The sequence below is a fragment of the Bos indicus genome, chromosome 15, assembly GCF_029378745.1.
Source record: "Bos indicus isolate NIAB-ARS_2022 breed Sahiwal x Tharparkar chromosome 15, NIAB-ARS_B.indTharparkar_mat_pri_1.0, whole genome shotgun sequence".
Lineage (NCBI taxonomy): Eukaryota > Metazoa > Chordata > Mammalia > Artiodactyla > Bovidae > Bos > Bos indicus.
The window spans coordinates 77,814,349-77,840,325 of record NC_091774.1 but is presented as its reverse complement, the minus strand read 5'-3'; the positions used below and the strand labels follow the sequence as shown (position 1 = coordinate 77,840,325).

Sequence of the window (25,977 nt, the reverse complement as noted above, 5' to 3'; positions counted from 1 at the left end):
GTGCTTGTCTCTCTTGAATGGATGACAGATTTCTCCTGACCATATATGCTTTTCCCTTATGTATATGCTGTCCGGAGTCTGTTGTTTGTGTAATCTTGTCTTCTGAACAAGGACAAGGATTGGGCCTTTTTTGTACCCCCTCTGCTTCGAGAGTTAGATGTTCTCTATGTGCATTTTTTGATGGATAGCTCTCCCATTTTATAAGGAGCTTGTTTTTGTAAAAATGAAATCAAAGCACTGACAAGTTTAATTTTGTGGAACAGTGGGATTTTTTTAGAAGTGATTTGAAGGAGGTGACAGAGATCATATAAATGGGTGTTTAAATGTGAGAAGCACTTTTAGGAGCACAGTTTGAGAGTGATGAAAGCATGATAATTGTTAGGAGCGCAGTTCGAGAGTGATGAAAGCATGAAAATTGAAGTCACTTTTTAAAAAAGTGACAGTATTAAAGATATTTAGAATTTGCCCTGGGGCTGCACATCCTTTGGGATGAGTCAAGCCATGCTAAACACATGCCCTGATTGGCTGAAGCAAAGGTATAATTTTTGTATTTCAGGGAGCATCTGCACGGAATGAAGTGGTTTCTGGTTTTGTAGAATTATGACCTTAACAGAAAGAGGTTGAGTAGAGTTTCCTGCTTTCCAGCAGAAGAGGACACGCCTCCTGAGACAAGGCCATATGGAGGAGTCCTGCGTGAGCGCCATGTGCTGAGGTTGAGGTTGGGGCAGATGGTGCAGGCAGGGTTCCTGGCTGCTTGGTCAGGGATTTTGGAGATGGCAGAAGTTAGACGCTAGGTACTGTGGAAGGACCGTTGAATGTGATGCATATTGGCCGTGTTTGCCTAAGAGTTGAAGTGAGCTCAGTGAGAGACTGTTGATGTATTTGGTAGCGTGGGGGTAAGATAAGGGAAGAGATAGGAAGACGCTGACTTCAGTGATACCTCAAATTTGATCTTAACCTCCTGAGATTAGGAAGAGGGAGACAAGATACAGTGTGAGAAGCAGGATTCCAGATCCCTGGCCTCGCTTGTTCTCTAGAGACTTAAGGTAAGGTACGGCAGGACTGTTCAGTTCAGCCCCTCAGTCGTGTCCGACTCTCTGTGACCCCATGGACTGCAGCATGCTAGGCTTCCCTGTCCTCCAACTTCTGGAGCTTGCTCGAACTCATGTCCATCAAGTTGGTGATGCCATCCAACCATCTCATCCCCTTCTCCTCCCGTCTTCTCCTCCTGCAGGACTGTAGGATTTTTCTATTTAAGCTTGAAGCTGTTTTGATTCCTTTTTGAGATACTAGGCCAAAAGCTGTATTTATAGAACTTGTTTTGACATATTATCTCACCCTGTCCCTAGCCTTCCTTACTGGAATCCAGCTAATGTTGCACTCTGCCTGGCAGGAAGGATTGATTGAAGAAATGTACACATATATATACAGCTGAGTGATTGAAGATAGCTCCAGACTCTGTAAATAGGCCGGCTGTAAGGTTTGCAGTCGGTTAAGTTGCTGGAATAACTCCACATGTGTAATCCCTCAGCTCACACGTGGTAGGTACACTGCTGGTTCACCTGGACCCTGGCTGTTTCCACACAGGTCTGGAATGCAGGAAAAAAAGTAGAAAAACAAAATGCTTGGTTTGTAACAGATTGAGTTAGGATTTTTCTTTACTTTGTCTTTCATAACTTCCAAGAGTTTTCTTTAAAAAAAAAAAAATTTCTGTAAAATAGATAAAACGTATCCACATGTGAGCAATTCAGTCAGTATTCTATTTCTGCAACCTTGTTAGTAATTTTTTCTTTATCTTTCCAGAGATACTCTATTCTATTTATTTATTTTTTTTTTTCGTCAAACTGTGCTGCTTGTGGGTTCTTAGTTCCAGGGATTGAACCCGGGTCCTGGCGGTGAAAGTGCCAGTGGACACGGAGGAGTTCCCAGGCCCTTCCTGTCCAAACACACCCTCCTGGTCAGTACTTAGTGCTACGCTGGAGCTACCTTCTTCTCTTCAATAGCTACAGAGGTGTTGTGTCTATACTCTAGTTTATTTCACCAGGATCCAGCTGATAGGCGTATGTGTCTCTCTTTTTTGCTGTTATAAACAGTGTCCTTACGAATGGCCTTTTGTGTATGTCAAGTATGAGTTTATTTGGAGGCTGTGTTTCTGGAACTGGAGTTGCTGGATTCAAAGTGCATATATAGTTGTCAATATTGATACACATACTTAAGATCATTTTTTATATTTTGCAAGTGATGTCTATTGAAGACTAGAAAGATTTTTAAGAATTTTTATTAAAGTATATTTGATTTACAGTGTTGTGCTGATTTCTGCTGTGCAGCAAAGTGATATATATATATATATATATTCATTTTTTTTCTGTATGGTTTATCACAGGGTATTGATTATAGCTCCCTGTGCTGTATACAGTAGGACCTTGTTGCTTATCAGAGTAGAAAGATCTTAATGCAGTGGCAGTCAAACCACTAGCCCAAACAATTACTGGAATGAAGAGCATATGACCTGAAAGGGAAGATTTAAAGAGACCGTCCTGAGATAAGCTGAACTATCAAAACCAGCAACCATTATTGCTGGAGAAGAGCCATGTTGCCTAGAGTAGGCAGGAGTAACCCCTCCTTTTTATTTTTTATTTTATTTATTTATTTTTAGCCCCTCCTTTTTAAAAATTTTTAGGGAACGTGGTGATGGTAGCTAAATCTGTAAGCCAGATATATTTCTTTTACTCTCAAAATGTTAGTTTCACCCATTTGTGATCTCTGCCTTAGAAGAACATTTGTGGTCCATCTCTCATTCAGTCCTTTTCTCTTTCACCTACTCAGGTGGATGTCATGAGACCAGTCACAAGAATCAGCCAATAAATTCCAAGTAGTTTAAAAAAAAAAAAAAAATTCCAAGTAGTTGCTGTACCTAAAGTTTAATAATCACCTCAGAAAATAAAAGCAAACTAATATTTTGATTGTGCCCCCTCCCCCCGCAAAAAAAGCGCATTTTACAAACGGGTGTATTTTACCAAATAAAGCCCCGTGACTCCAGAAAGTACAAATTTTACTGGCTGGCTGTGGAACCTGCGTCACTCAATCTGATATCTTCACTTTAGTTCCCTCATCTGGAATATAGGACTAAAAATGCTGAAGAATCTCTTTTGAGCACTCAGAAGAATAATTATAAAGTCATCTCCAGAAGGTTGTGTATTACAGAAATGACTCTTCAGAGATATCAAGATTATAAGGTAATTTAAAAAGTAACTCTGACAGTGTTTTAGGGAAAAAAACCCAGTCACATTCTGTCTACATGGCACTAACATATGGCACAGCCCTCCTGAGCTGCACGAGTGGGCTGAAGTCAGAATGCAGTTGGAGAGCGGAGCAGTAATGACTCACTAGATGAGGCAGATTTGGCCTTATGGCAGGGCAGGGAAACCAAGGCGGAACTGACGGTCTCCGAACATGCCAGATTTCAGCAGAGGATACGTGAGGGTTCCGGGACAGGAGAATGGCTGAGCCCCGCGATTAGGTGCTCCGGCAGTGGCTCAGTCCCCGAGGCCCTCTCTCCCCAGTGCCCCCACTTCCACACAGTGGGGACCCTGCGCTGCCTCGGACTGCTGTGTCTTTGGAGGCTTCCCTGGTGGCTCAGATGGTGAAGAAGCCACTAGGCAAATATTTAACATTGTTCACTGGAACACTGGGTTCAAACTAGAAAGACGCATAGAAGAGGTAGCAGTTCTGCCCAGAGGAAGCTACACGTAAGCTTCGCCACCATATGTAAATGCTGCTGCACCACCAGGCAGTTTTGTTGGCCGGGACTGACAGTGCTGCCAGGGAAACTGAGGAGCTGAAGGCAGAATGAGGTTCTTATTCACTGCCCCCCACCCCCCCCCAGCCCCCACCAGAGAGAGAGCTGGGTGGGGAGGAGAGCGGAGTACTTAATGGGGATTTGAGAATTACTTAGAGAGAGAGGTATTTGGGGAGAAGGAAATGGCAGCCCACTCCAGTGTTCTTGCCTGGAGAATCCCAGGGACAGGGGAGCCTGGTGGGCTGCCGTCTATGGGGTCACACAGAGTCGGACATGACTGAAGCGACTTAGCAGCAGCAGCAGCAGCAGCAGAGGTATTTGGGGAGGAAGTATGAAGAGGTGTTTTTTTTTTTAACGTATTTTGCATTTCCTGTCTGCCTCACCAGAGCACCTCCAAAATGGAATGGAGGTGAACTCTTGTTTCCATGTGTATGTAATCATGTGAAAAGATCATGCGACCCAACAGGAGATGAGATGGCAGATCAGGGAAAGGAAGAATAGCCCAGCTCGCCACCATTTAACTTTTTTTTTTTTGCACCGTTCTATTTTGTGGACCACTTTTTGTAACAGTTTCAGAAGATTTAATCATTATGTTGGCTTTGTCAAATAGGTGTTATATTTATTGATTTCTACATACAGATGATGTTGGCAAAGTCAGGCTTTATACCAGCTCTGACTCTTAATTCTTAAATATGCGCTGCTCACAAGAAAATGTTTATAACTATCATGTTTTTTTAAATAAAAAGTGTTGCTATATTGCATAATAGTGTTAACACTACTGAACTGTGTACTCAAAAATGGTTAGATGGTAAATTGTTTGTTTTGTTTGACCCTGCTGTACCTTGCGGCATGTGGGATCTTTGTTTCCTGACCAGGGGTTGAGCCCACGCCCCTCTGCATTGTAAAGTCCCTGTGTATGTGTTTTTTACCATATTTTTTTTTTTTAAGCTGGAGAAAAGTTGTTGCCTCTAAAGAAGAGATGAGCATACTGGCCAGTGGTGAAGGAGATGAGGTTGAGATCTGTTTATAAACTTCTCTCCTAGGGTCAAGGAGAGGACACACACAGATGACTCAGTCAGTAAAGAATCAGAAACCCCAAACTTGAGTCTGAATCATGGAAATAGTAGCCACAGAGCAAGTGTCATAAGGCGGGTAAATGGTTTTTATGCACCCCACAGAGAAAGTGTCGAGTTTACCCCTGCGGACCAAGACAAGTAGGATCTAGGTCTGATATAGTGCAGGACCCAAGCTGTTTAACATGAAACCGTTTACTTTGCGGAAGGAGATGCTCTGGGAATGAGGAGAGTGACAGAGGGGATTTATCTGGTGTTTCAAGTGCATCTGTTTAATTTACCTAATCGCCTCTATTTTACAGATGAGCGAAACAGTGGTTAGTTTCTCAGTCTTGCGTCCACCTATTTGTTGCTGAGTTCTTTTACACATTTTATTTCATTGAATGCTCAGATCATTGAATTAGATTCTACTCACTATTACTTGTGGTATGTGTGCCTAAGATCCTGGATTAGGATCTGGTGGCAACTGCCATTCCCCTGCTACAGGTTCCTGAGGAAAACAGAGCGGCCAATCCAGGCAAACCCCGCTGGATTTAGCAGTAATCCCTGGTGGACTTTTGCATCAGGAAGAGCTTGGTTAGGTAGGACAGCTTCCAGAGTTGATCCTTTTATCTGGCTATTTGGCTTTTTAGGGTATGGGAGTGGAAGAACATGCAGTTTTCCAAAGCAGTAAGCCCAACGTTCTTATTGAACCAGCCACATAACAGGAGGAGAAAGACAGACATGAGGGCATTGCATGCAATCTAAAAAGTAACAGACATTTTTTAAAGGAGCACAATTTTCGTAAGTCATTCCTATTATTTGTTTCCTCTTCCAGTTAGAGATTTGTATAGTGACTTGGTTGTATTCTGGGCATCCATTTGGTTCCTTTTTGGGGGGGGGGGTAAAGTTCAGTTCTCTTTTACCGGTGAGACCGACCCTTAAGAGATGTTAATGAACTTGATCAGAGTCACATGTCTCCTGAGTAACAGGAAGTTTTCACTAACCCCAGCCAAATCTGTCAGGACTGTTGAGACTTCGGACATTTACCTACTTACAAGATTTGCCTTAGAAAAATGGTCAGATTTGGCTTTTGGGAGCTCAGCGTTTAAGCAGTCTTTTCTGTGGTTTCTGCACAGGATCTTCCTTATAGACAGCTAGAGTGAAGGAGAGGCTCTGGAAAAGATGGGACTTGGAGGAGAAAATTTACCATGTGCTTCAGTGTATCTGTCAGGCTTTCTTTCACTCAAGGGTCCAACTACTGCTCTTTATATTCCATCCAGCTCCGTCATTGCCTGGGTTCATGTGGTCTTGAGTTACTTCGTTCCTTTGTGCCTCGTCTTGTCTGTAAATAGAGATAGAATAGGCAGGAGGATTAAGTATATAAAGGACCAAAAAGCAGCACATGGTGTACAGTAAATACTCAGAAGGTGTTAACTTTTGTCATTGTAGCCTCTTGTACATTACTGGAGATTTCTCCCTACTTTCTGGTGTACAGATTTTAAATACAAATCCCATCGGTTTGAGGATGCACACACTTACTGCCATTGATGGCATCTTAAATTCCTTGATTTGTGATAACCTGTTAGATTCAAAGAGAAAAATCTGTTCAAGAAACTATTCATCTCAAAGCTGGACATAAAATTGGTGAATTATCTATTGTTTTGAATTATCCAGGCCTGTTGTCAAATTTCCCAGGAGACCTCGGGTTACCCTGAGGCCAGAATAGGCAAACAGGTAGGGTCTGCCTTGCCTCTGTCTGTCTTCCGCCTGAACAGCTTCACCTTTATGTTTATGGGAAAAACACTTCATTTAAAAACATTTCAAAAACCGCTCATCTGGATCATTGTTCCGTTCTTCTTTAGCTCCCTGCTGTATTATTAACATATTAATCATGTCCAGGTATTGTTAAGAGGACTTGCTCGCGAGGCTGGAGTCATGGGTTTAGGCCTCTTGCAGGTCTGAGCATCACTGAGCCTGGTACCAGCCTCTGTATCTGGAGTCTGCCTCAGTGCACACGGTGTAAGAGCTGTTGATGGAGATTCAGTCAGTTGACTTTCTGTCTTCCTTTGAAGGACTGTGTTTTGGTCTTCAACATACAGGCCAGCAGAAAACTCTAAGATTCATTACCTTGCCTACACTATGGGAGGTGTGTAGGAGATCTGAGACCTTTCTTATCAGATATTCTTGTGAGAGGAGATACTGTTCATTCACTCTTGCATCCTTGAAACATGTCAAGATCATATAAAAATGTTCCAAGATCTATTCCAAAACCAAATATAAATGCTTTCCAGATTGTGTGTTGTGGGATAAGTACTTTGCCTTTCAGAGTCCTCTGTACCATCGACCTGCAAAGTATAATTTTAATTCTTCAAGCAGGTCGTGCTTTGAACATGTGAGTATCGCAAGCAGACAGTCCTGCTCATTTCCCTCAGTGCCGTCTTGCCCCCATCCTTGTCTGTTGCCCCCTCACCCCAACCCCACCTACCTTTTTGGTGCTCCTTTTCTGCCTTGACTCTTCTATTTTACCACTCTTTGAGACTACTTCTGTGCCTCTGCACATGGTGATTGAGAATATGAAGATAATGTTAATGGAAACAGACTTGGTGGAGCCTCAGGGAAGCATAGAGCAAAGGCAGTTCAGGCTTCCTCACAGCTTGCAGTGCATTTTGTTTGGTTCCCTACATAAATGAAAGATGTAGAAAATCCAAACCTAGGGGCTTTTCTGGTGGTCAAATGGCCGGGACTCCGTGCTCCAGTGCAAGGGCCCGAGTTCGATCCCTGGTAGGGAAACTAGATTCCACTAGGAGTTCGCGTGCCACAACTAAGACCCGGCACAGCCAGATAAGCGCATAAATCCTAAAAGAAAGAAAGAAAGAAAAAGAATATCAGTTAAAAAAAATCCCTCACGCCTAAAGCTTTTAATTTCCACATAGCTCTCCTCGCTCCCCAAAGCGTTTGTTTTTTACGGACAAGGCAACAGAATGTAAGAAAAGTAAAGCTGGATGACAGCTTCTAAGGACGCCTCCTTGTGTGTCAGTCTGCCCACCGTCCTCCTCCAAGTGCCGGGGGCCTGTGTGAAGGAAGGCAGTGTGTCCTTTTTTTGTGCGCTTAAGTTTTCTTTAAAAAGTCTTTGGGTGACTTAGTAGGATGATTAATCTCCTACTTATGTGTGTTTTAAATAAATAATTCCATTTTCCTTTTCTCTTGGCTGTGCACTCAGGGTGTTCTTAGTCCCCGCAGGGCTGCCATGTTCGCTGGGGCCTTGACGTGTGTCCTTCTACTTTAACGTAGTTGCTCCTCCTTAACAACCCCAGCCTGCATTTAGCTCTTTGTGTCCTGGAGGCTCCCCAGCCAGCATGCAGTATGAGTCTGGTCTCACAGGGTCACACAGCACTAGTGTTTCTCAGCTCTTCCATGCAATATATCAGGAGACATGACTCCTTGGTCTTTATTTCTTCCAGAATAAAACTGACAAGCAGACATCTAACTTGTTCTCTACTGTCTTAACAGGCACTCCAGAGCAAGCTCAAGACAGACACACTGTCCCTATACAAGTTTGTGCGGCCTGGATGGTTTCTCTTTTTCTGAGAGAGAGAGACTGTGGGCTCTGAAATTAGAATTGCTCATGGATTTAGTAGATTACTTTAGCTTCTGAATTCCGAGAGTAGTCCCCATCTTGGAATGGCCATAATGATACAGGATTGAATGAGGTGTTATGAACTTAGAAATAGTAAGTTCCTTTCCTCTTAATAACTTTTGATGATATAGGCAGGTCCAGGAGAGTGCTTTTAGGTTTTTTGTGTGTGTCTTAGTGTAAACTTGGCATTAAGATGGTTGGAAGCATCATTACTTCATTAGCAAAATTGGAGACTGGTTAGGTCTGTATGAAGCGTCAGTTAAGTATTCATGCACCCATTTTATGCCTCAAGAAATGTCTCGGAGAAGGCAATGGCAGCCCACTCCAGTACTCTTGCCTGGAAAATCCCATAGACGGAGGAGCCTGGAAGGCTGCAGTCTGTGGGGTCGCTGAGCGTCGGACACGACTGAGCGACTTCCCTTTCACTTTTCACTTGCATGCATTGGAGAAGGAAATGGCAACCCACTCCAGTGTTCTTGCCTGGAGAATCCCAGGGACGGGGGAGCCTGATGGGCTGCCGTCTATGGGGTCGCACCGAGTCAGACACGACTGAAGTGACTTAGCAGCAGCAGCAGCAAGAAATGTCTTTGAGTTCAAAGAGGGTAGGTAGAGTGCAGTGTCTCATGGTGAGTTCTGGTTCTGGCTTTGTCTTTCAGAATTCTTGACACTTTCCAGTGTAGACTTGGTGACTTTCTGCAGTTCTCTGTAGCCGGGGCCAGACAGAACTTCAGCTGGCAGGAGTTGTAGATGGACTTTTGTAGGAATTTGGGCAACTTTTATAGAAGCAGTCTTTACTTAAAAGATTGTTCCATATGTTTAGAAATGAAATAGATTGGTGTTTTGGTTCCTGTTTGCTTTTACCTTCAGTTAACTTCCCCATCTTCCGATTGGTTTTCTTGGTTTCAGTGGTTTACCACCATCCTGGGGCCCTCAGTATGCATTTACAAGGCAGGAACTTCGGGTTACTTTTGAAGAGTTTTATGCCTAGCACCAGCCCTCAGGCCGATTGCTTTGGGGAAATAGCTTCTTCACATCAATAATACGCTCTTTAACTGCTCAGGGCTTGCCTTGTGGCTCAGCTGGGAAAGAATCCTCCTGCAATGCAAGAGACCTGGGTTCGATCCCTGGGTTGGGCAGATCCCCTGGAGGAGGGAAAGGCTTCCCACTCCAGTATTCTGGCCTGGAGAATTCCATGGACTGTATACCCATGGGGTCGCAAAGAGTCTGACTCGACTCAGCGACTCACTCTTAACTGCTAAAAGGATTACACAGCCTTTAGCTTTGTGGTAGTTTCCCACCCAAGAGCAGATGCTAAAAAGGATTGTTTTGGTGACCTAGATGTGCTGTAGTTCAATCTCATAAATTCTAGTCATTGATTTGCTATTTGTGGTGACATTTTGGGGTAAGCATCTTTTTAATAAACCTTTTAATAGTTTAGTTCTCTGTTTTTTAACTTGATGGTGTTCTTAAATTAGCTTTGAGGTGTTAATGTAATTGTGTATTGTGTACTTTAAAATTGGGAGAGGGAGAGTTTGTTTATCTTCAGTCTCGGTGACAAAGGGGCTTTTGTTTGAAAAGAAGCTGTGTATCTGGAATTATGAGAAATATAGGCATGGTCCACTTATTTTTCTTTCCTTGGTTTTTTAGAGTGAAGACACTAGTCCAGAGAGGGAGGTGGAAAGCTACAGGTATGGGCTAACTGCTGGATGGTTGTGCTCTGGTTATCTTTTTAACCTTCCTTCTTGCATGAGGCCTGTTTTGCAGATGTGAAAAAATTGCCTCCAGAAAGGTGATGGCTTTTTCCTACATTTTGAGATTAAATTTCCTATTCCTGGGAAGCTAGATTTTTTTTTTTCTCCTTCCCAACTTTCTCCTTAGCTGTTTACCAATGCAGGCTTATCTCCCATTTGAACTAGCTGCTGCGTAGTTCAAATAGTTGGAGCTGGGCGGGGGGTGGAGAAGGCACAGGGAGAGAGGGAGGGCACGTATGTGTGTGTGTGTATCTGCACACAGCAGCTGCCTGGCTGGCTTCCTTTCCCCTTTCTACCTCATAGTTGGAAAAGGATTCGTTGCTCAATGCTGTCCGATTCTTTGCAACCCCACCATCTGTAACCTGCCAGGCTCCTCTGTCCCTGTCCATGGAATTCTCCAGCAAGAATACTGGAGTGGATTGCCATTCCCATCTCCAGGGGATCTTCTCGACCCAGAGATTGAACCTGGATCTCCTGCATTGCAGGCCGATTCCTTACCATCTGAGCCACTTCATAGTTGGAAGACCCTAAAGGTGAAAAAGTAAAGTCGCTCAGTGAAGTGAAGTCTTCTCGACTGAGGGGTCGAACCTGGGTCTTCTGCGTTGCGGGCAGACGCTTTACCGCCTGAGCCATGGTGGCTTATTGGAAGACCCTAAGTAAACTAGAGCAAAGATGAAGATAAAACTCAGTGAATTTCACAAAGATGATACAACCCTCTTGGAACTGGAATTTGTTCAACATACTGATATTTAAATCAGCATTGGAACCTAAATAAAGCTTCAACCTACAGTATATTGTTATCAACTAACAATTATACTTAAATTCCAGAACTAGTTGGGGACCTGAAAATATGACCTGATTTAAAGGGTGGTCACAGTTTGACAGGATGATTTATTTGGTCAGGTGTGTCCCAGAAACTCCGTGGATGTCTCTGAGCTGACACTTTTGCTGAAAGAACTGAGCACAGAAGAATGTCTTTCTGCTCGGACTTTGACGCTGACTGGGGAGGAGATAGGTGATTAAAGACAGGGAGAGGAGATGGAACACTTTCAGATTTCAAAAGTAAATCTTCTCCCTTCAGTCTTGTCCTATCTTTTTAGTGTACCATATATAATAATTTTACAGGCAAACAGTCTTAGACATAACAGTTACTAAACTTAGTGCTTTTGGTCTTACTGTGATTTTAGATTTGGAATAGAACTTTTTTTTTTTTTTTAAACAATACTTCTATTCCTTCTTTAACCCCCCATCCCCCTCTTCAGAATTTTTTCATCGTCTCATGGAAACTCAACAAAGGTTTTCTGTTTTAAGATATGCTCAACTCTCACATGTTTGCAGAAAGTCTCCCACAAAGTGAGATGTCACAGAGATAATTAGCAATTCAGGTCAGTGTATTTTTGCATATGCAAAGTACTAGCTGGGGAGTTTTAGGAGCCCCACTAATTATATTAGAGGTACTAAACTTTAGAAATGAAATTCAAGTCCAGAAAGATTTTAGGCTAAATTTTAAGTTGTTCTGGTTGGTTATTTTCAAGTAGTATCAGTTCGTTGCTTCTGAGGGGATATCCAGTCCACTTCACTGTTAGGTTATGACTTTTCCCTGGATTTTTGCACTTTTCCTTAAATAGACTAATGATAGACATAGGCTCTCTTTTATAATTTAGTAGTAGGCTCTCATTTTCTCTATGCTCATATAACCAGACTTCACATTTTTGCCTTTTAAAACACATTTAGATTATTGAGATGGAAGTATAAAATCCCTTCACCTGTCATTGAACTCCCTGGTTACATCAGTCAAGATCGACAGCCTGACATTTGCACGTTCCACGTGGGCTTTTTTGCTTAACTATACTTTGCTCTTTCTTTTGACAAACCAAATGCTGTGATTCTAGCATTTCTGTCTTCTAATCTGGTTTTTAAGCTGTTTATTCCCTTCTGATGCTCTAAATGCAGGGTGCGCTGCTCTTTCGAGGGTGTCCCAGATCCTCTGGTAGCATCCACAGGGTCCTATAGGAACACAGGGCAGGGCACCTAAGGGATTCAGGAAGGCTTCCTAGGAGAGATGGTGTGTGTGTGTGTGTGTGTGCGCCCGCGTGTGTGCGTGCTGTGTCCGACTCTTTACGACCCCATGGACTGTAGCTCGCCAGGCTCCTCTGTCTATGGGATTCTCCAGGCAGGAATAGTGGGGTGGGTTGCCATTCCCTTCTCCAGGGGACCTTCCCGACCCAGGGATCGAACCCATGTCTTCTGCCCGCGTCTCCTGCATTTGCAAGTGGATTCTTTACCACCGAGCCACCTGGGAAAACCCGAATATCTTATCCTCTGATCATTTTTAATGATTTGGGTTCTTTTGTTATAACAGATAACAGACCGATTGTTCCTACCCTCACATAATCAAGCCTTGAATTATTGCCCTTAGGAAAAAAGAGAATATTCAAGGCAAAGAAAACTGAGACAGCCAACCAGGGAAGAAGAGGAAACCATGAGTGTAAATTCACAGATGTGGTTAGAGAGACTGAGGGAAGGTTAGGGCCTTCTGTTGCAGCGGACCCTGGGTTTTAGGCCTAGACTGTGTTTCTGATTAAGAACTTTTAAACAACTGCTTACGGATAGTTTGCTATGAATAACTTTTAATTCTCCTTTTTAATTTCCCTCTAACAGCTGCATTTTTGTATTTCCATAATTGTTTTTATTGTCACTTTGTAACCCTTTTCTAAAATGGAGTGACTTGTGATTAATTTCTGTTCTTTCCTTTCCTACAAGCATGTTGAATTTAATTATACCGAGATAATTCTTGTGACCTGCTTAAAGAGAATTCCCCCTCCCCCCATGTAATAAAATTTCCACCTTGTAGGTTTTTAAAACATTGCAGCCTTATCCATCATAAAATGAATTTTAAAATATTACAGCCTTTGACTCGGTAAAAATTACTCTGAGGAGTACACATCCTTTCATACACTGGGCAGTTACTCTTGTTACAGTTGTGATTCTGATTAAAATAGAGATGTAGTTAGGAGTCATGCATTTTTGGTGAATAATAAAAGCATAGCAACCAGTGGACTTCCTGAAAACTTGATTCATTTTTAAAGGAGTCCTGGAACTAGAAAATCTAATTGATTAACCGACCTCACACAGTCACTCCTTAGTCAGGTGCTTCTCTGTAGGAAGAGGCGTGTGACCAGCTCCAGTGCTCTTAGAAACGGGGACCCGACAGGCCGGTCGCTCAGCCAGCCCCAGCTGGGGTGAGCTCTGTACCCTGGGTGCCGGTTGCAGTCTCCTCACTGGCAGCCTGCTTCTGCTTCCTCTGTTAATAGGGTGGCAGAGAGCTCCTGTCACTTCTGTCTCTGTAGGGGATCGGATGGGCCAGGGTCTCTGACAGAACGGAAAGAGCAGCTACCTGCTATTTTAGTTCTAAATTTTGGGTGGTTATGTCTGGAGACACAGTTTCTACCTTTCTCAGTTAGATGTAGACAGGTGCCAGCCTTTGTTAGACAGACCTGTGCTGTGACATAACTGCCTTTCATTAGTTTTGTTTTAACGTCAGTCTGTATCTTTAGTTCATTTGTTTACCTCTTTACGTAACTTCTTTTTTTCAAAGTTCCCTGTATTGTGATCTGAGCTTGAGTGAAGTGAAACCTTTGAGGTAAGGCAGCCCTAGTGGTAAAAACGGAAAGAAGCCCTGTGAAATTTGGAGCCTTCAGAGATAGTTTTAGAGTCACTGCCTAAACACTGAAATGCCACCGTTTGTTGCTTGGAGGGATGTGGAGCTAAACTGAGAATGAGAGTGCCACATCTGCCTTGACTGCTGAGTGTATCCATCTCTGCTGCTCACCCATAATAGAATTTTTATGTGCGCATTCATTAATCTTGGTTTTAGGAGCAGTTTAAAAGAGGGCAGACAGTGAATAGACGGGGTCTGCACTCCTCTCTCCTCCTCTAAGTATTTGAGCCTTTGTCCCTGGTAGGCCCCAGGTCTTCTTCATGATTATCACTGTGGTGGCTTTTGTTTGTTTTTCTTTTGTTTTTTGTTTCTCTAGAAAGGTCAAAATACTGAATAAACAGTGTTTCTTAGTACTCTGTCAAGAGGCAGAATATACTATTTTTATTTTTTGTTTTTTAAATTTTGTGACAAATTAAGATTCAGAGTTCCTAAAGAAGTTTTGCCTTATGCTCCCTAAATGAATGCCAGTGGAACAGCAATTTTTACAGCCCTTCACTACGATAAAGATCATCAAGAAAGCAAAGTTGGTCCAGCGCAGGTGGTAATATTAATTAATATAAGAGCAGTATGTTTCTGGTGGCCAGTTCTTCAGCCAGCTCGCCTCTGGCCTGCTTCTGATGGGTGGTCTGAACCATTCCTCCTTAAATTGACTCTTCTGAGGTTAGTTTGGCACCCAGACAGTGCGTTCATTGCTGTCTTTGGTGCATGGAAAATAAGTTCAGACCAAAGCTAACCACCCATTTGTTTCTAAAACGTTTTCAGACTACATGACGAGAACCGCGCCCCCCTTCCTTGTACTCAGGTAGTTTCAAGCTTGGGGGGGTCCTCAGAAACGGCTCGGCAGGGAGGAGTTTGGAAGATGTGAAGCAAGTTTGTGTTTCTTCTGCTCTGTTAGCCGCTGCTCTCCTCATGGGTCTGACACTATTTATCTGACAGTGCACTTAGTACTGCTTCGCCAGGGAAAATCGCACAAAACCCGCCCGGCGCATCAGCACTTCCATTGTGTGCGGGGCTGAGCCTCCCTCCACATGCTCACATCCCCCGTTTAATCCCCTGCTCCCTGCCCCTTCCCCAGTCCTGCCTGCTTCTGTGGCACTCACTGCTGGCGTCCCTGAGCTCCTGTTTCCACTTTGTGTTTTTTGTGGGGCCCAGGAAGCTAAAGCTGTGTATATTTGTGGATCAGACAAGTGCAGCAAGTTAATATCATTGGCTTCTGAAGGGGAGAGTGAGGTGATGGCTGCGTTTAAGTTGGATTTCCTTCCAGAAATGATGGTGGATCATTGCTCTTTGAATTCCAGTCCCGTGTAAGTATTTTTGTTGTCTAATATTTATCATAAGTAGAGGACTTGGGCTGTTTTCTTTGTTACTTGATAAAAGAGGAAAGAAAAAAATTGGGTGAGGAAGCCAAAGTCCACACTATTGTTATTTTCTATTGTAGTCTGATTCTCTCATTACTGCTGACTTCCTGTAGTTGTAACTAAGTTTTGTACATAAGGATGCATTTGATATATGACCAGCAACATCAGCTCATGTGTGCTGGGCTCTTAATTCCATTAATGTAGTTTTCCCATCTGATAGATTCTAAGGTATTTTTTTAAACCTTAGATTTATTGCTTTGGGTTGGGTATACAATTTCAGATAATCTTTTGGGAAGCTATTTATTTATTTGTATGTTTTATTTCTAATGATCAAATTTTTAGACTGATATCACAGACTGGTAGCTAGGGTGTATTTAGTAGTGTATACAGAATATTGTATTGCTGTGTAAACTAACCCTGAATCTTGACCCTCCCTCCTCCCAACTGATTGAACATGCCGCACACTTTGTGATTTTGGGGACATCAGATGTGCCCCACCCCAAGGGGGCAAACAAACAATCTTGATTGGCAAATTGCCTAAATAAATTTTGAACGTAAAAAGTGAGAAGCCTGATCCTTTTGCGTCATTGTTCACCGCTGTATGCAACTGAAAGGCCCCCTGGCTCTGAGTTGTACCTTGGGGGCCTGAGTCCAGGGCTCTGTGTTAAAGAACACACTTCTAACCCTTGGTTTCAGTTACTTTCACCAGGCTTCAGAGTACCTTGGAACCTAATTGAAAGAGACTTAAGTCATTCAAAGCCAAGAACATTAAATGGTAGAATACTCCCTAGATCACGGGGGGTAGTGCAAGTCTTTGACGTTAGGCCTCCATGTGCAGATCTGCCTTGGGATTTGGTGTAACAAGTGTGGTGATAGCAGATTCTCAACAGTTCTTTGTGGGATAGTTTTGGGGGCCTCAAACAGAGTTGGCTTGCTCACTTGAAATGGATCCTGTGCCTTCTCTGTAGTCTCCAAAATAATGATAATTTAGTAGTGTCTTTTTATGAGAGTTCTCTTTACTGTTAAAAGTTTAGCAATAGATTACAGGTGAAATCACAGTGAATGCCATCATAAAAACTTAATATATAATAAAAATATTACCACATACCAGATAGATGATCCCTAGAATTAGGACTTTGTGGCCCAAATTGTCTTTCATTGTCTGTGCATTACCATTGCCTAGTGTTCAGTCCTTCGATACAGTATTTTTCCTCAGCCTGTTTTCTCATCTTTTACTAGGTCGGCCTAATTCAGTATCCCATGAAATCTGGATCATGGACCACTCTGTAAAAGTCACCTGGAATTAAAAATGCAGGTTCTGGACCCATGCGCAGATAATTCTCATGCTAGAATGGGCACACCAAGAATCTGTTTTAATAGTGTCCCATGTGGTTTTTATGTACGCTGAAGTGTGAAAACTAATGGACTTAGTACAGTGCTCATTCTGAGTAGGAGTAATCAGGGAGTACTCTGCTAACATTATTATTTTTTTCCAAGAGCTTTTGCTTTTGTTTTAATCATCCATCTTCACAAAAACTTCGTGAGGTTAATTGGGCATAGGCTATTGCCCCTCTTTTACAGATGAGAAACCCAGCTGAGAGAGGCTATGACTGACTTAACTGAGGACAGTTGGTATCAACCTTGGGCCTAAAGTGCAAGTTTGATGGTAGCCACTTTATTTTTTGCCTGCTGGACTTGGCTTCCTCAGGTGTCATTAAGCAGTTATCATCAACTCTTCTCATGACTGCAAGTCCTCTGGCCCACTCCCAGGGGCACCACACACCCAAGCCACAGAGTAGAAAGAGGAAAGTTCTGGAGAATGGCGGGTGCTTGTCACCTCTTGGCTTCTCAGCTCTTCTTTTCACTCATACTGCTTTAGCAGTAGGCTCGATACCACTAGTGTTCTCTCTGAAGTGATACTGCCTGGGAATATGACCTCGCAATCTATCTGTTCCACTATTTCAAATTACAATAGACAAAAATTGCTGGAGGAGCTGTGGAAAGGCTGAGGGGACCCACTCCCTAGCTCCCTTTCTTGTTTATGGTAAGAGGTGTTGCCGATACTTACTCTGTATAACAGAGGAACAGGGGAAGCTGAGGAGCGCTTGGCTTGCGCCCTGGGACAGAGGTGTTCTCTAGGCTGGGGTCATCTCTCAGCCCTGACCTCTCAGCTTCCCTGTTGGTTAAGGGGGCACTGGTGTGCTTCTCTGATTCTCAGATCTTTATGCCTGTCCCTGGATGTCCCTTGAGTTCTGTGTACCTAGTCTCGTTCCCCTAGAGAACAGCTGGTAAGTAATTTAGGCCGGTGTTTCTGGGTCCTCTTCATCATGATGTTCTCTGTGCTCATCGTGAGCCTGAGGACCAGTTCGGGGTCGGTGGTGTCTGGAGATTGGGATGCAGCAAGTGTTTATGCCTGCTGGGGAGGTAGAGGGATTAGTAAGTATGTGAAATTATTCTGCTTGTATAATGAACAAATGTAGGTCAACAGGTAATAAGAAGGGGAGAGGGGGGAAAACTGGGTAATTAAAGATTTTGGAAATTATTTTTGAACAGCTGTGAAGGTAGTATTTGCCAGCTTATTTGGCTACAAGGAACAGATTCCACTCAAGCTAGTATTTCAGTCTTTTTCCTCAAAGACTCGCAAACACCAGCTTTTTGACCCGGGCACACGCTCGGCTGTCTGCCTGTGCCCCTGCTGCTCCTCTCCTGGATGGCTTTGGCGCATCGTGGCTGGGCTGTGCCATTGCCCTCCCAGGACGTCTTGACACCACCCGTCCCCCACCCGTGTAAATACAACTAACACAAAGTTTACCCTTTTAAAGTGCACAGTATCACTGATCTTTTTATTTATTTTTCACTATATCCATAAAGTTCTGTGGTTATTATCACTGTCTAATAACAACATTTTCATCACTCCCAAAAGAAATCCTGTGCCCTTTAGTGAGCATTCCCTCCCTTTCTCCCCACCTCTAATTCCCATTCCCAGGCAACCACTAACTTACTTTCTGTCTCCATAGGTTTGCCTATTCATTTCACAGATGTAGAATCACACAATATGTCACTTTTTGTGATTGGCTTCTTTTACTTACCTTAATGTTTTCAAGCTTCAGCTGTATTGCAGCATGACTCCTGCTCTCTCTTGCCGCTGCCCTTTCATCTTAGCTTAGCTCAAGCTATCCTGAGTTGCAGCTTTTCCTCTTGCAACTTCATCACTGACTGCCTGTCTTTGTCAGTGGGTTCTAGGTTCTGTAGAGCAGTCCTGGGCAGCAGAACTTCCTGTGATGTTAGAAATGTTCTTCTGAGTAGTCCCTGCTTGTCCAGTACTTAGGACTCCAGGCTTTGACTCCTGAGACCCTGGGTTCAATCCCTGGTCAGGGAACTAAGATCCTGCAAGCCACGTGGCATGTCCCCCCTCCCCCCCCAAAAAAATCTCTGTCTCTGATATCCTGTGTAGTCAACACGAGTCACATGTGGCTAGTGCCAATTGAGAAACTGGATTTTTAAAATTAAGTGGGCACATGTGGCTAGTGGCTGTTGTCTTGCTCGGGGTAGCTATAGAGGGTCTTGATTAGCCGGGCCTATGTTTCTGTTTTAAGCGTAGGTCACAGTCATAGGTTTCTAGCCAGCCAGTAAATCAGTCTTGTTGGGTTAAGATCCACCTCCTGGTCTAGTCATCGGGGGCCAAGGGATGGAAAAAAAAAAGTGGAATAGAACATTAACTCTGCCCTCTGAGCTGGGAAGTTTTGATAGGAAAAGGTGAAGACGGGGGTCAAGAGTTTTGAATGGAAGTGTACTTTGGCGATGCAGCTCTTCAGTTCCCCACCCGTCTCTTCCAGATTGGTTGTTTCCCTTTCCTGTGCCGGGTTCCATCGGGAATCAGGTAGACCAGACAGCCTCTTGTCCTGATGCCTCCTAGTTTCTCATCTTAATGAGTTGCCAGTTGCTGCCACAGCCAGAAACATAAAAAGAAGCGGATACCATGCCTCTTTCCTGAAATACTGGCTGCCTTCTTGTTTCCCTTCTTCTGCTGCCGCAGGCCTGCTTTTCCTCTCTTCCACCCCACTCCCGTCAATACTTCACTGACTGGCAGTACTTCCACAGAAGATAAGAAGGAATTTCCACTGACCTGCCTCTTAGGAATGACAGGGACGTTATAGATACTTCTCCAGGGGGTTTGTTGAATTCATTGATTCTTGAATGAATGTAATATGTTTAATTTATGATTACTGACTCTGAGGAGCTCTCCATCAATGGGCAGGTGAGACACAAATTTGAGAATGTATTAGGTGATGTGCAAAGTAAATGCCATACCTGGATATTGTGGGATCCTTGGCATGTCACACTGGGAGTCTTGTCCCCAGGTGACTTTTTTATGTAGTGGTTACTTCTAAGGACTAGAAGTATGTGTGGAACGTTGAGAATGGAAGAGCATTGTTGATCATCTCTTGAGACACAATAACAGTTGATGATGAAGTTTGACTGCTTACTACAGACATATGTGGTTGCTTTTCTCTTTTTTATCTCTAGCTGATACTGGCACTTAACTTTCTAATTGTGTCTTCATGTGCTCCAAAGAAATACCCCATGTTTTCCTTTTTCACTGATGAATACCACATCTTGAGCTTCCCTTGTAGCTCGCTTAGTCGGTAAAGAATCTGCCAGCAATGCAGGAGACCTGGGTTTGATCCCTGGGTTGAAAAGATCCCCTGGAGAAGGAAATGGCAACCCACCCCAGTGTTCTTGCCTGGAGAATCCCATGGACAGAGGAGTCTGGTAGGTTCCCAGTCCATGGGGTTGCAAAAGTCAGACACGACTTAGCGACTAAAGCACCACCACCACACCACGTCTAACACTGTGCTTGTGCTGTATAAAGAGGAGCTCAGTAGTAATTGGAGGCAGAAATCAGTCAGTGCATGACTCCAGTTGAATGATGTCCACTGCGTCTTGAGCGCAGCCTGATCATTTGCTGTGCTCTAGAAGTGCTTCTCAAACTGGTGAAGGACCATGTCCCATCCCTCCCTCCACCCAGCTTGTAAGATACAATAAGATAATTTCATAGTAAAACAAAATAATGAGGTAAAGGCTTACATTTTGCATATCTTTTTAATATTCAGTTAACCATATGTAAAATTATGGAGTGTGATTCCTGTAAAAGTTTCTGATGGTTAAGTTTAAAGATTGCCCAAAGTTCTTGGGGGAGTCTTCTGGTTCTTGAATAGGTATACTCAGGGAAAGGGTGATTCAGGCAGTAGGTGGACATAAAGAAATGAGCGGGATTTGGAGAGAAAAAGAGAAAAAGGAAAGGCACTTGTCTGGAATGCTGAATCTCCACTGAACTTTTGGATAAATCACAAAGCATATAGATTGACTACATTTATGCTTTTGCACTAAAAAGCAATGTAGAAAATTTAGAAGTGGTACACAAATAGGGAAGGAAGGGACAAACTGAGAGCCTCCGATGTAATACAAACTAATGAGCTCCTGCCTCTTTTCAGAAATAGCTGTCTGCTTCTTTATGGTCAAAACATTCTGCTGCTAAGTCGCTGAAGTCGTGTCCGACTCTGTGCGACCCCGTAGATGGCAGCCTACCAGGCTCCCCCCGTCCCTGGGATTCTCCAGGCGAGAACACTGGAGTGGGTTGCCATTGTCTTCTCTAATGCGTAAAAGTGAAGTTGCTCCGTTGTGTCCGACTCCTAGCAACCCCATGGAGTGCAGCCCACCAGGCTCCTCCATCCATGGGATTCTCCAGGCAAGACTACTGGAGTGGGGTGCCATTGCCTTCTCTGGGTGACAAAACTTACTGTTTTTCTTTTAAAGAAAAGTGGCGTTTTATTTGAGGTTGAACATTAGGAAGAATACATGAAAGAAAGACACATTTGAACATGATGATGTAATTTCTGGATTTAGCAAACACTAACAAAAGTTAAACGTGCTATTTAGAATTTCAGTTGTTACTAGTTTGGGTAAATGCTCAGAATAAGATTGTGAAAAGGAGGTAGGAGAAGGACTTTGATTCATTCTGAGTGGAAATATTTAATAGTGTAAGAGTTTCCCCCATGGTTCTTGACAGTGGCAGGGGTAGGAATGAAGGCATTTAAATAGGAGTGTTACAGATCTGGTGTGATCAGATTGGAGGAATATGTGGACATTATAACAGAGTTGGTAAGGGAATTAACTGGTAAAATCTTGGAGAAATAGCAGCAAATTGGATTACTTAGAAACAAAAGACCCCAGAATGATGACATCATTGTTTATATAACAATCATTTGTGAAAGTTTAAGAGGTTTTATTTTGTTTTGATTGGAGGGCCTCACTCAAGAGTACCAGGATTATGCATGAGACAGCAACAACCAAAGATTAATGTTCCAGTCAGTTCTTAGGCCTTGGAAGTCTGTGCTTCTGTTCTGACATCTACTGAGAGAAGACTTTTCACCCATCATTGTGTAGATTGAGAATCCTGATTTCGTGGACATTTTATGAAGTTTTATAAAGTTTCTACTTAAAAATGATTAAAGCTTTCTTTAAGAACTTTACCTCTTAAGTTCTTCTGAGACTTCTCTAGCTAGACAAGGAATGACCGACATTCATTTCCGTAGTTAAAGCCCGGGGTGTCCTACTCAGATTGGTGCCTTTAGTTTGGGATCAGATGGAAGGGGTGGCAGGCATAGTGAGGGGTGGCAGGCATAGTGAGGGATGGCTGGGGAACTCTGGTAAATTGAATGTAAGTAGTGAAAAGAAGTAGGTTTTTTTCTCCTTACTTCTTAAGGAAGTAGTTGAGACTTTTAAAGAAAAGAAGTTTCTCTTAGAAACAACATGAATACATAATAGAAGTTTTATTTTACGCAGCTCAAAGAAAATGAACGGCACCCTGGACCACCCAGATCAACCGGATCTTGATGCTATCAAGATGTTTGTGGGCCAGGTTCCAAGGACCTGGTCTGAGAAGGACTTGAGGGAACTGTTTGAACAGTATGGTGCTGTCTATGAAATCAATGTCCTAAGGGATAGGAGCCAAAACCCTCCACAGAGCAAAGGTAAGGAAGGGCTTTGAATTTATGTGTATTTGCAGTCAGGCGCATGCTCTCTCTCATTGCCAGAATGCTCTTGTGGTCATGGCCGGGGTATTGGGGGCAGGGATGTGACTGTCTTTTTGTTGCAGCTATATCTCCCAGTCCAAACATGTTTAATGGCTTAAAAATAAAATAAAATCCTCATGAGTGACATCATGAGGATAATTTGCAAGTTGGATCTTGGGCAGTCATTTTCAAGATCTGTAACAGACTCATGTGAGTGTCTCATTTGATCTTGGTAGTGGAATGACAGAAATAAAGTTGAAGTAAACCAACCACGTAGGTGGTTTTTTAGTATTTTAGCTAGGGTAAGTGAAAAGAGAAAGACTGTCCAGGTACTCGTGGGTTTTTGTTGGTGTTACACAGGCCTTCTGGGATGGCTTAGCAACTAGGAGGGGCTTGTTTATAGATCACCTGTTTGTTATGGCCTACAAAATGAACAGGGGAAGGAAGGCAAGCTGCCTCCAGAAAACCCGGCAGAGGAGAGGGTTTATAGGACGATAGTAGACGAGGTGTTAGCTTTGGCCCTAGACACATGCAGATATACACTTGTTTTCCCAGATAACCCATTTCAGAGTAATTTTCTATGGAAGCTGTTCTGTAGTACAGATGTAAGCACGCGTGATTGTCATGCTTGACACCAGCTTAATAGCAAAGGGTCTAGAGCTGAGGAAGTATTTTCTGTTTGTGACATAGTTAACCAAAGTAAAAGGTATTATAGTTTCTGAAAATGACTGTCAATGTAATATACAGTAATTTAAAATCTTAATTGCAGGGTGATTTTAAAAGAAATCTATATCATATCTTATGGGACTGCGGGCCTAAGATTTACAAAACATACTTATGCCCTCCAATCCCCAGTAAAGATACAGAGCAGAGAGTCTCAAGGTCTCCTCAGTCAAGTGCTGTTGGACACATAATTATGTTTGATGAGAACCAAGAGTCTAAGAAATAGATACTAAGAGATCCTTGCTCTTAAGTCATTTTATAATTTAATAAATGATGATTATGTTTAAGGCATATGGTAGAAATTGGCTGCAGTGTAAGGCTTGGTCTGAGAAAGCAAGAGTTGTAGACCACAAGCTGTAAGAGGGCACGGCTGAGTCTTCCTGCCCAGCGCACCGCCTGGTGCTGCGTGGAGGGCGGGTTGAATGCCGTGATTCTGTGACCTTTGTAAGGACAGCCTTCTTTCCAGAGAAGTTATAGGAGCAGCTAAAGAATAAAACCAGGTGACGATAGCAGTAAAGAAAATGGTAGAAAATCTTTTTTTTTTTTTTCCCTTCCTTGTTAGATTTTCTCCATCTCCCTCCCTCCCCTCTCCCCACCCACCCACCCATTTGAATAAACCCAGCCCTGGTTTTTGACTTTCAATGTATCCCTGGAGGAGGGAGTGCTCTCAGAAATCATCTGCTTTCAAAGGGCTGGTTTGGTTTCATTGAGTATTGTTTATTGCAGGGTGCTGTTTTGTTACATTTTACACCCGAAAAGCTGCATTAGAAGCTCAGAACGCTCTTCACAACATGAAGGTCCTCCCAGGGGTAAGGAATTCCTACTAGTAAGTGGAACCGTGGTGGCTTTGGCGCCTGGAACACACCTGTGGGGGGAAAGGGGTGACTGCCACAGGAACTGATGCAAAGGAGGAATAAAGGGAATGTTTCAAAGAAGATAGAGTGAAAGTAATTCTCAGCCAAAAGAATTTTGACTTGTTGACTCACATTCTATTTTGAGATTCTGTTGAGGAGAGATAATGAGGCAGGCGTGAGTTCAGAGACAGTCCTTCCTTTCCTTGGCGCGCTGGGTCTCGGTTGGTTGCGTCACTGCAGCGTATGGACTCTGGTTGTGGCGCATGGGGTTAGTTGCTCCAAGGCATGTGGGATCTTAGTTCCCTGATCAGCAGTCGAACCCACGTCCCCTGCATTGCAAGGTGGATTCTTAGCCGCTGGGTCACCAGGGTGGTCCCCAGAGCCACCTCTTAAAGCTCAGTTGTGGTGTCTCCTTTGGAGTCCTCGTTTATGTTTCTGAGTGCCTTCAGTGTGCGATCGTAACAGGCACGTGTCTTCCCTTGTAGATGCATCATCCTATACAGATGAAGCCTGCCGACAGCGAGAAGAACAACGGTAAGCAAGCACGTGAGCGGCCCTCCCCTTCCACGGTTTCCGCTGGTGTAGTTGCTGTTCTCATGGCATTTGATTGTATTGTGCACTAATTACTCTTCTGTTGAGGTATAATTGGCATGTATTGTGTTAGTTTCAGTTGTACAGCATGATGATTCAGTGTTTGTATGTATTGTGAAATGACACTGCAGTAAGTCTAGTTATCTGTCACCATACATAGTTACCAAAATTATCCTTCTTGTGATGAGAACTTTAAAGATCTACTTTCTGGACAACATTGAGACGTGCAGTGCAGTAAACTGTAGTCACCGTACATCCTCGTGACTTATTTTAAAACTGGAAGTTTATGTGTAATAAGCTTATCAATACTTCTCGGCCTCCTTTCCCCGTTTTGCCTCCTCCTTTCCCTTGCCTCTGACAAGCACCAGTCTGTTCTCCATGAGCTCAGTTGTTTTTTTGTTTGAAATATTCATATTTAAATGAGAGCAATACAGTATTTATCTTTCTGTGACTTAATTCACTTAACAGAATGCCCTCACAGTCCATTCATGTTGTCACATATGTCCAGATTTCATGTTTCATGGCTGAAGAACAATCATGTGTGCGTAAAATACCCCTTTTTCTGTATCCCTTCATCTGTTGATGGATACTTAGGTTGCTTCTATACCTTTGCTGGATAAGCATGGGTGTACATAGATCTTTTCAAGTAAGTGTTTCCGTGTTCATCAGGTAAATACCCAGGAGTGGAGTCGCTGGGTGATATGTAGCACGAATTTTAATTTTCTGAAGAATTGCGTACTGTTTTGCGCAGTGGCTGTACCATATAGATCCTGCCAGCAGTGCACGAGGGTTCCCTTTTCTCCACATCCTCACCAACACTTGTTCTTTTTTGTCTTTTTGATAATAACTGTTCTAACATATGAGATAATACCTCGTTGTGGCTTTGATTTCCCTTTCCCTGATGATTAGTGATACTGAGCATCTTGTACGTCTCTGTTGGCCATGCACTGGAAGTATGGAATCTTAACCACTGGACCACCAGGGAAGCTGCCCGTTTTTAAATCAAGTTGTTTTTCTTTTACTATTGAGTTCTTTAAGTTCTTTATACATTTTACATGTTAACTCCTTATCAGATACATGATTTGCAAATACTTTCTCCTGTTCAGTAGGTTGCTTCTTGATGGCTTTTTGTTTGTTTTTTGCTATGCAAAAGGTTTTTCATTTGATGTAACACCACTTGCTTTTTTTCTTTTTTGTTTTTGCTTTTGTTGCTTTGCTTTTGGTGTCAAATCCAAAAAAAAACATTGCCAGGACTCATGTAAAGGAGTTTACCAAGCCCAACTCACCTAGGAGTTTCATGGTTTCATTTGATCTATTACTTACTCAGAATTAATGCATTTTTAGTTAAGTTTTGTGTCTGGTGGAAGATAGTGATTCAGTGCTGTAAGTAATCTGTCATCTGACTTGTTCTT

At 43.0% G+C, this 25,977-nt stretch overlaps 1 protein-coding gene across 17 annotated transcripts in view; it reads left to right on the top strand.

The window, feature by feature from the left end:
• CELF1 (CUGBP Elav-like family member 1) overlaps nt 1–25,977 on the top strand; it is a 69,969-nt gene that overhangs the window by 22,270 nt on the left and 21,722 nt on the right. For 12 of the 17 annotated variants that reach the window (XM_070804223.1, XM_070804220.1, XM_070804230.1 and 9 more), the window contains 5 exons: nt 10,139–10,179; nt 15,116–15,267; nt 22,168–22,355; nt 23,847–23,929; nt 24,460–24,508. In XM_070804223.1, the coding sequence (XP_070660324.1) occupies nt 15,197–15,267; nt 22,168–22,355; nt 23,847–23,929; nt 24,460–24,508 (391 nt within the window). In that variant the 5' untranslated portion in view covers nt 10,139–10,179; nt 15,116–15,196. The remainder of the gene's footprint in view (nt 1–10,138; nt 10,180–15,115; nt 15,268–22,167; nt 22,356–23,846; nt 23,930–24,459; nt 24,509–25,977) is intronic. The other 5 variants (XM_070804234.1, XM_070804233.1, XM_019974922.2 and 2 more) reach the window with 3 other exon arrangements.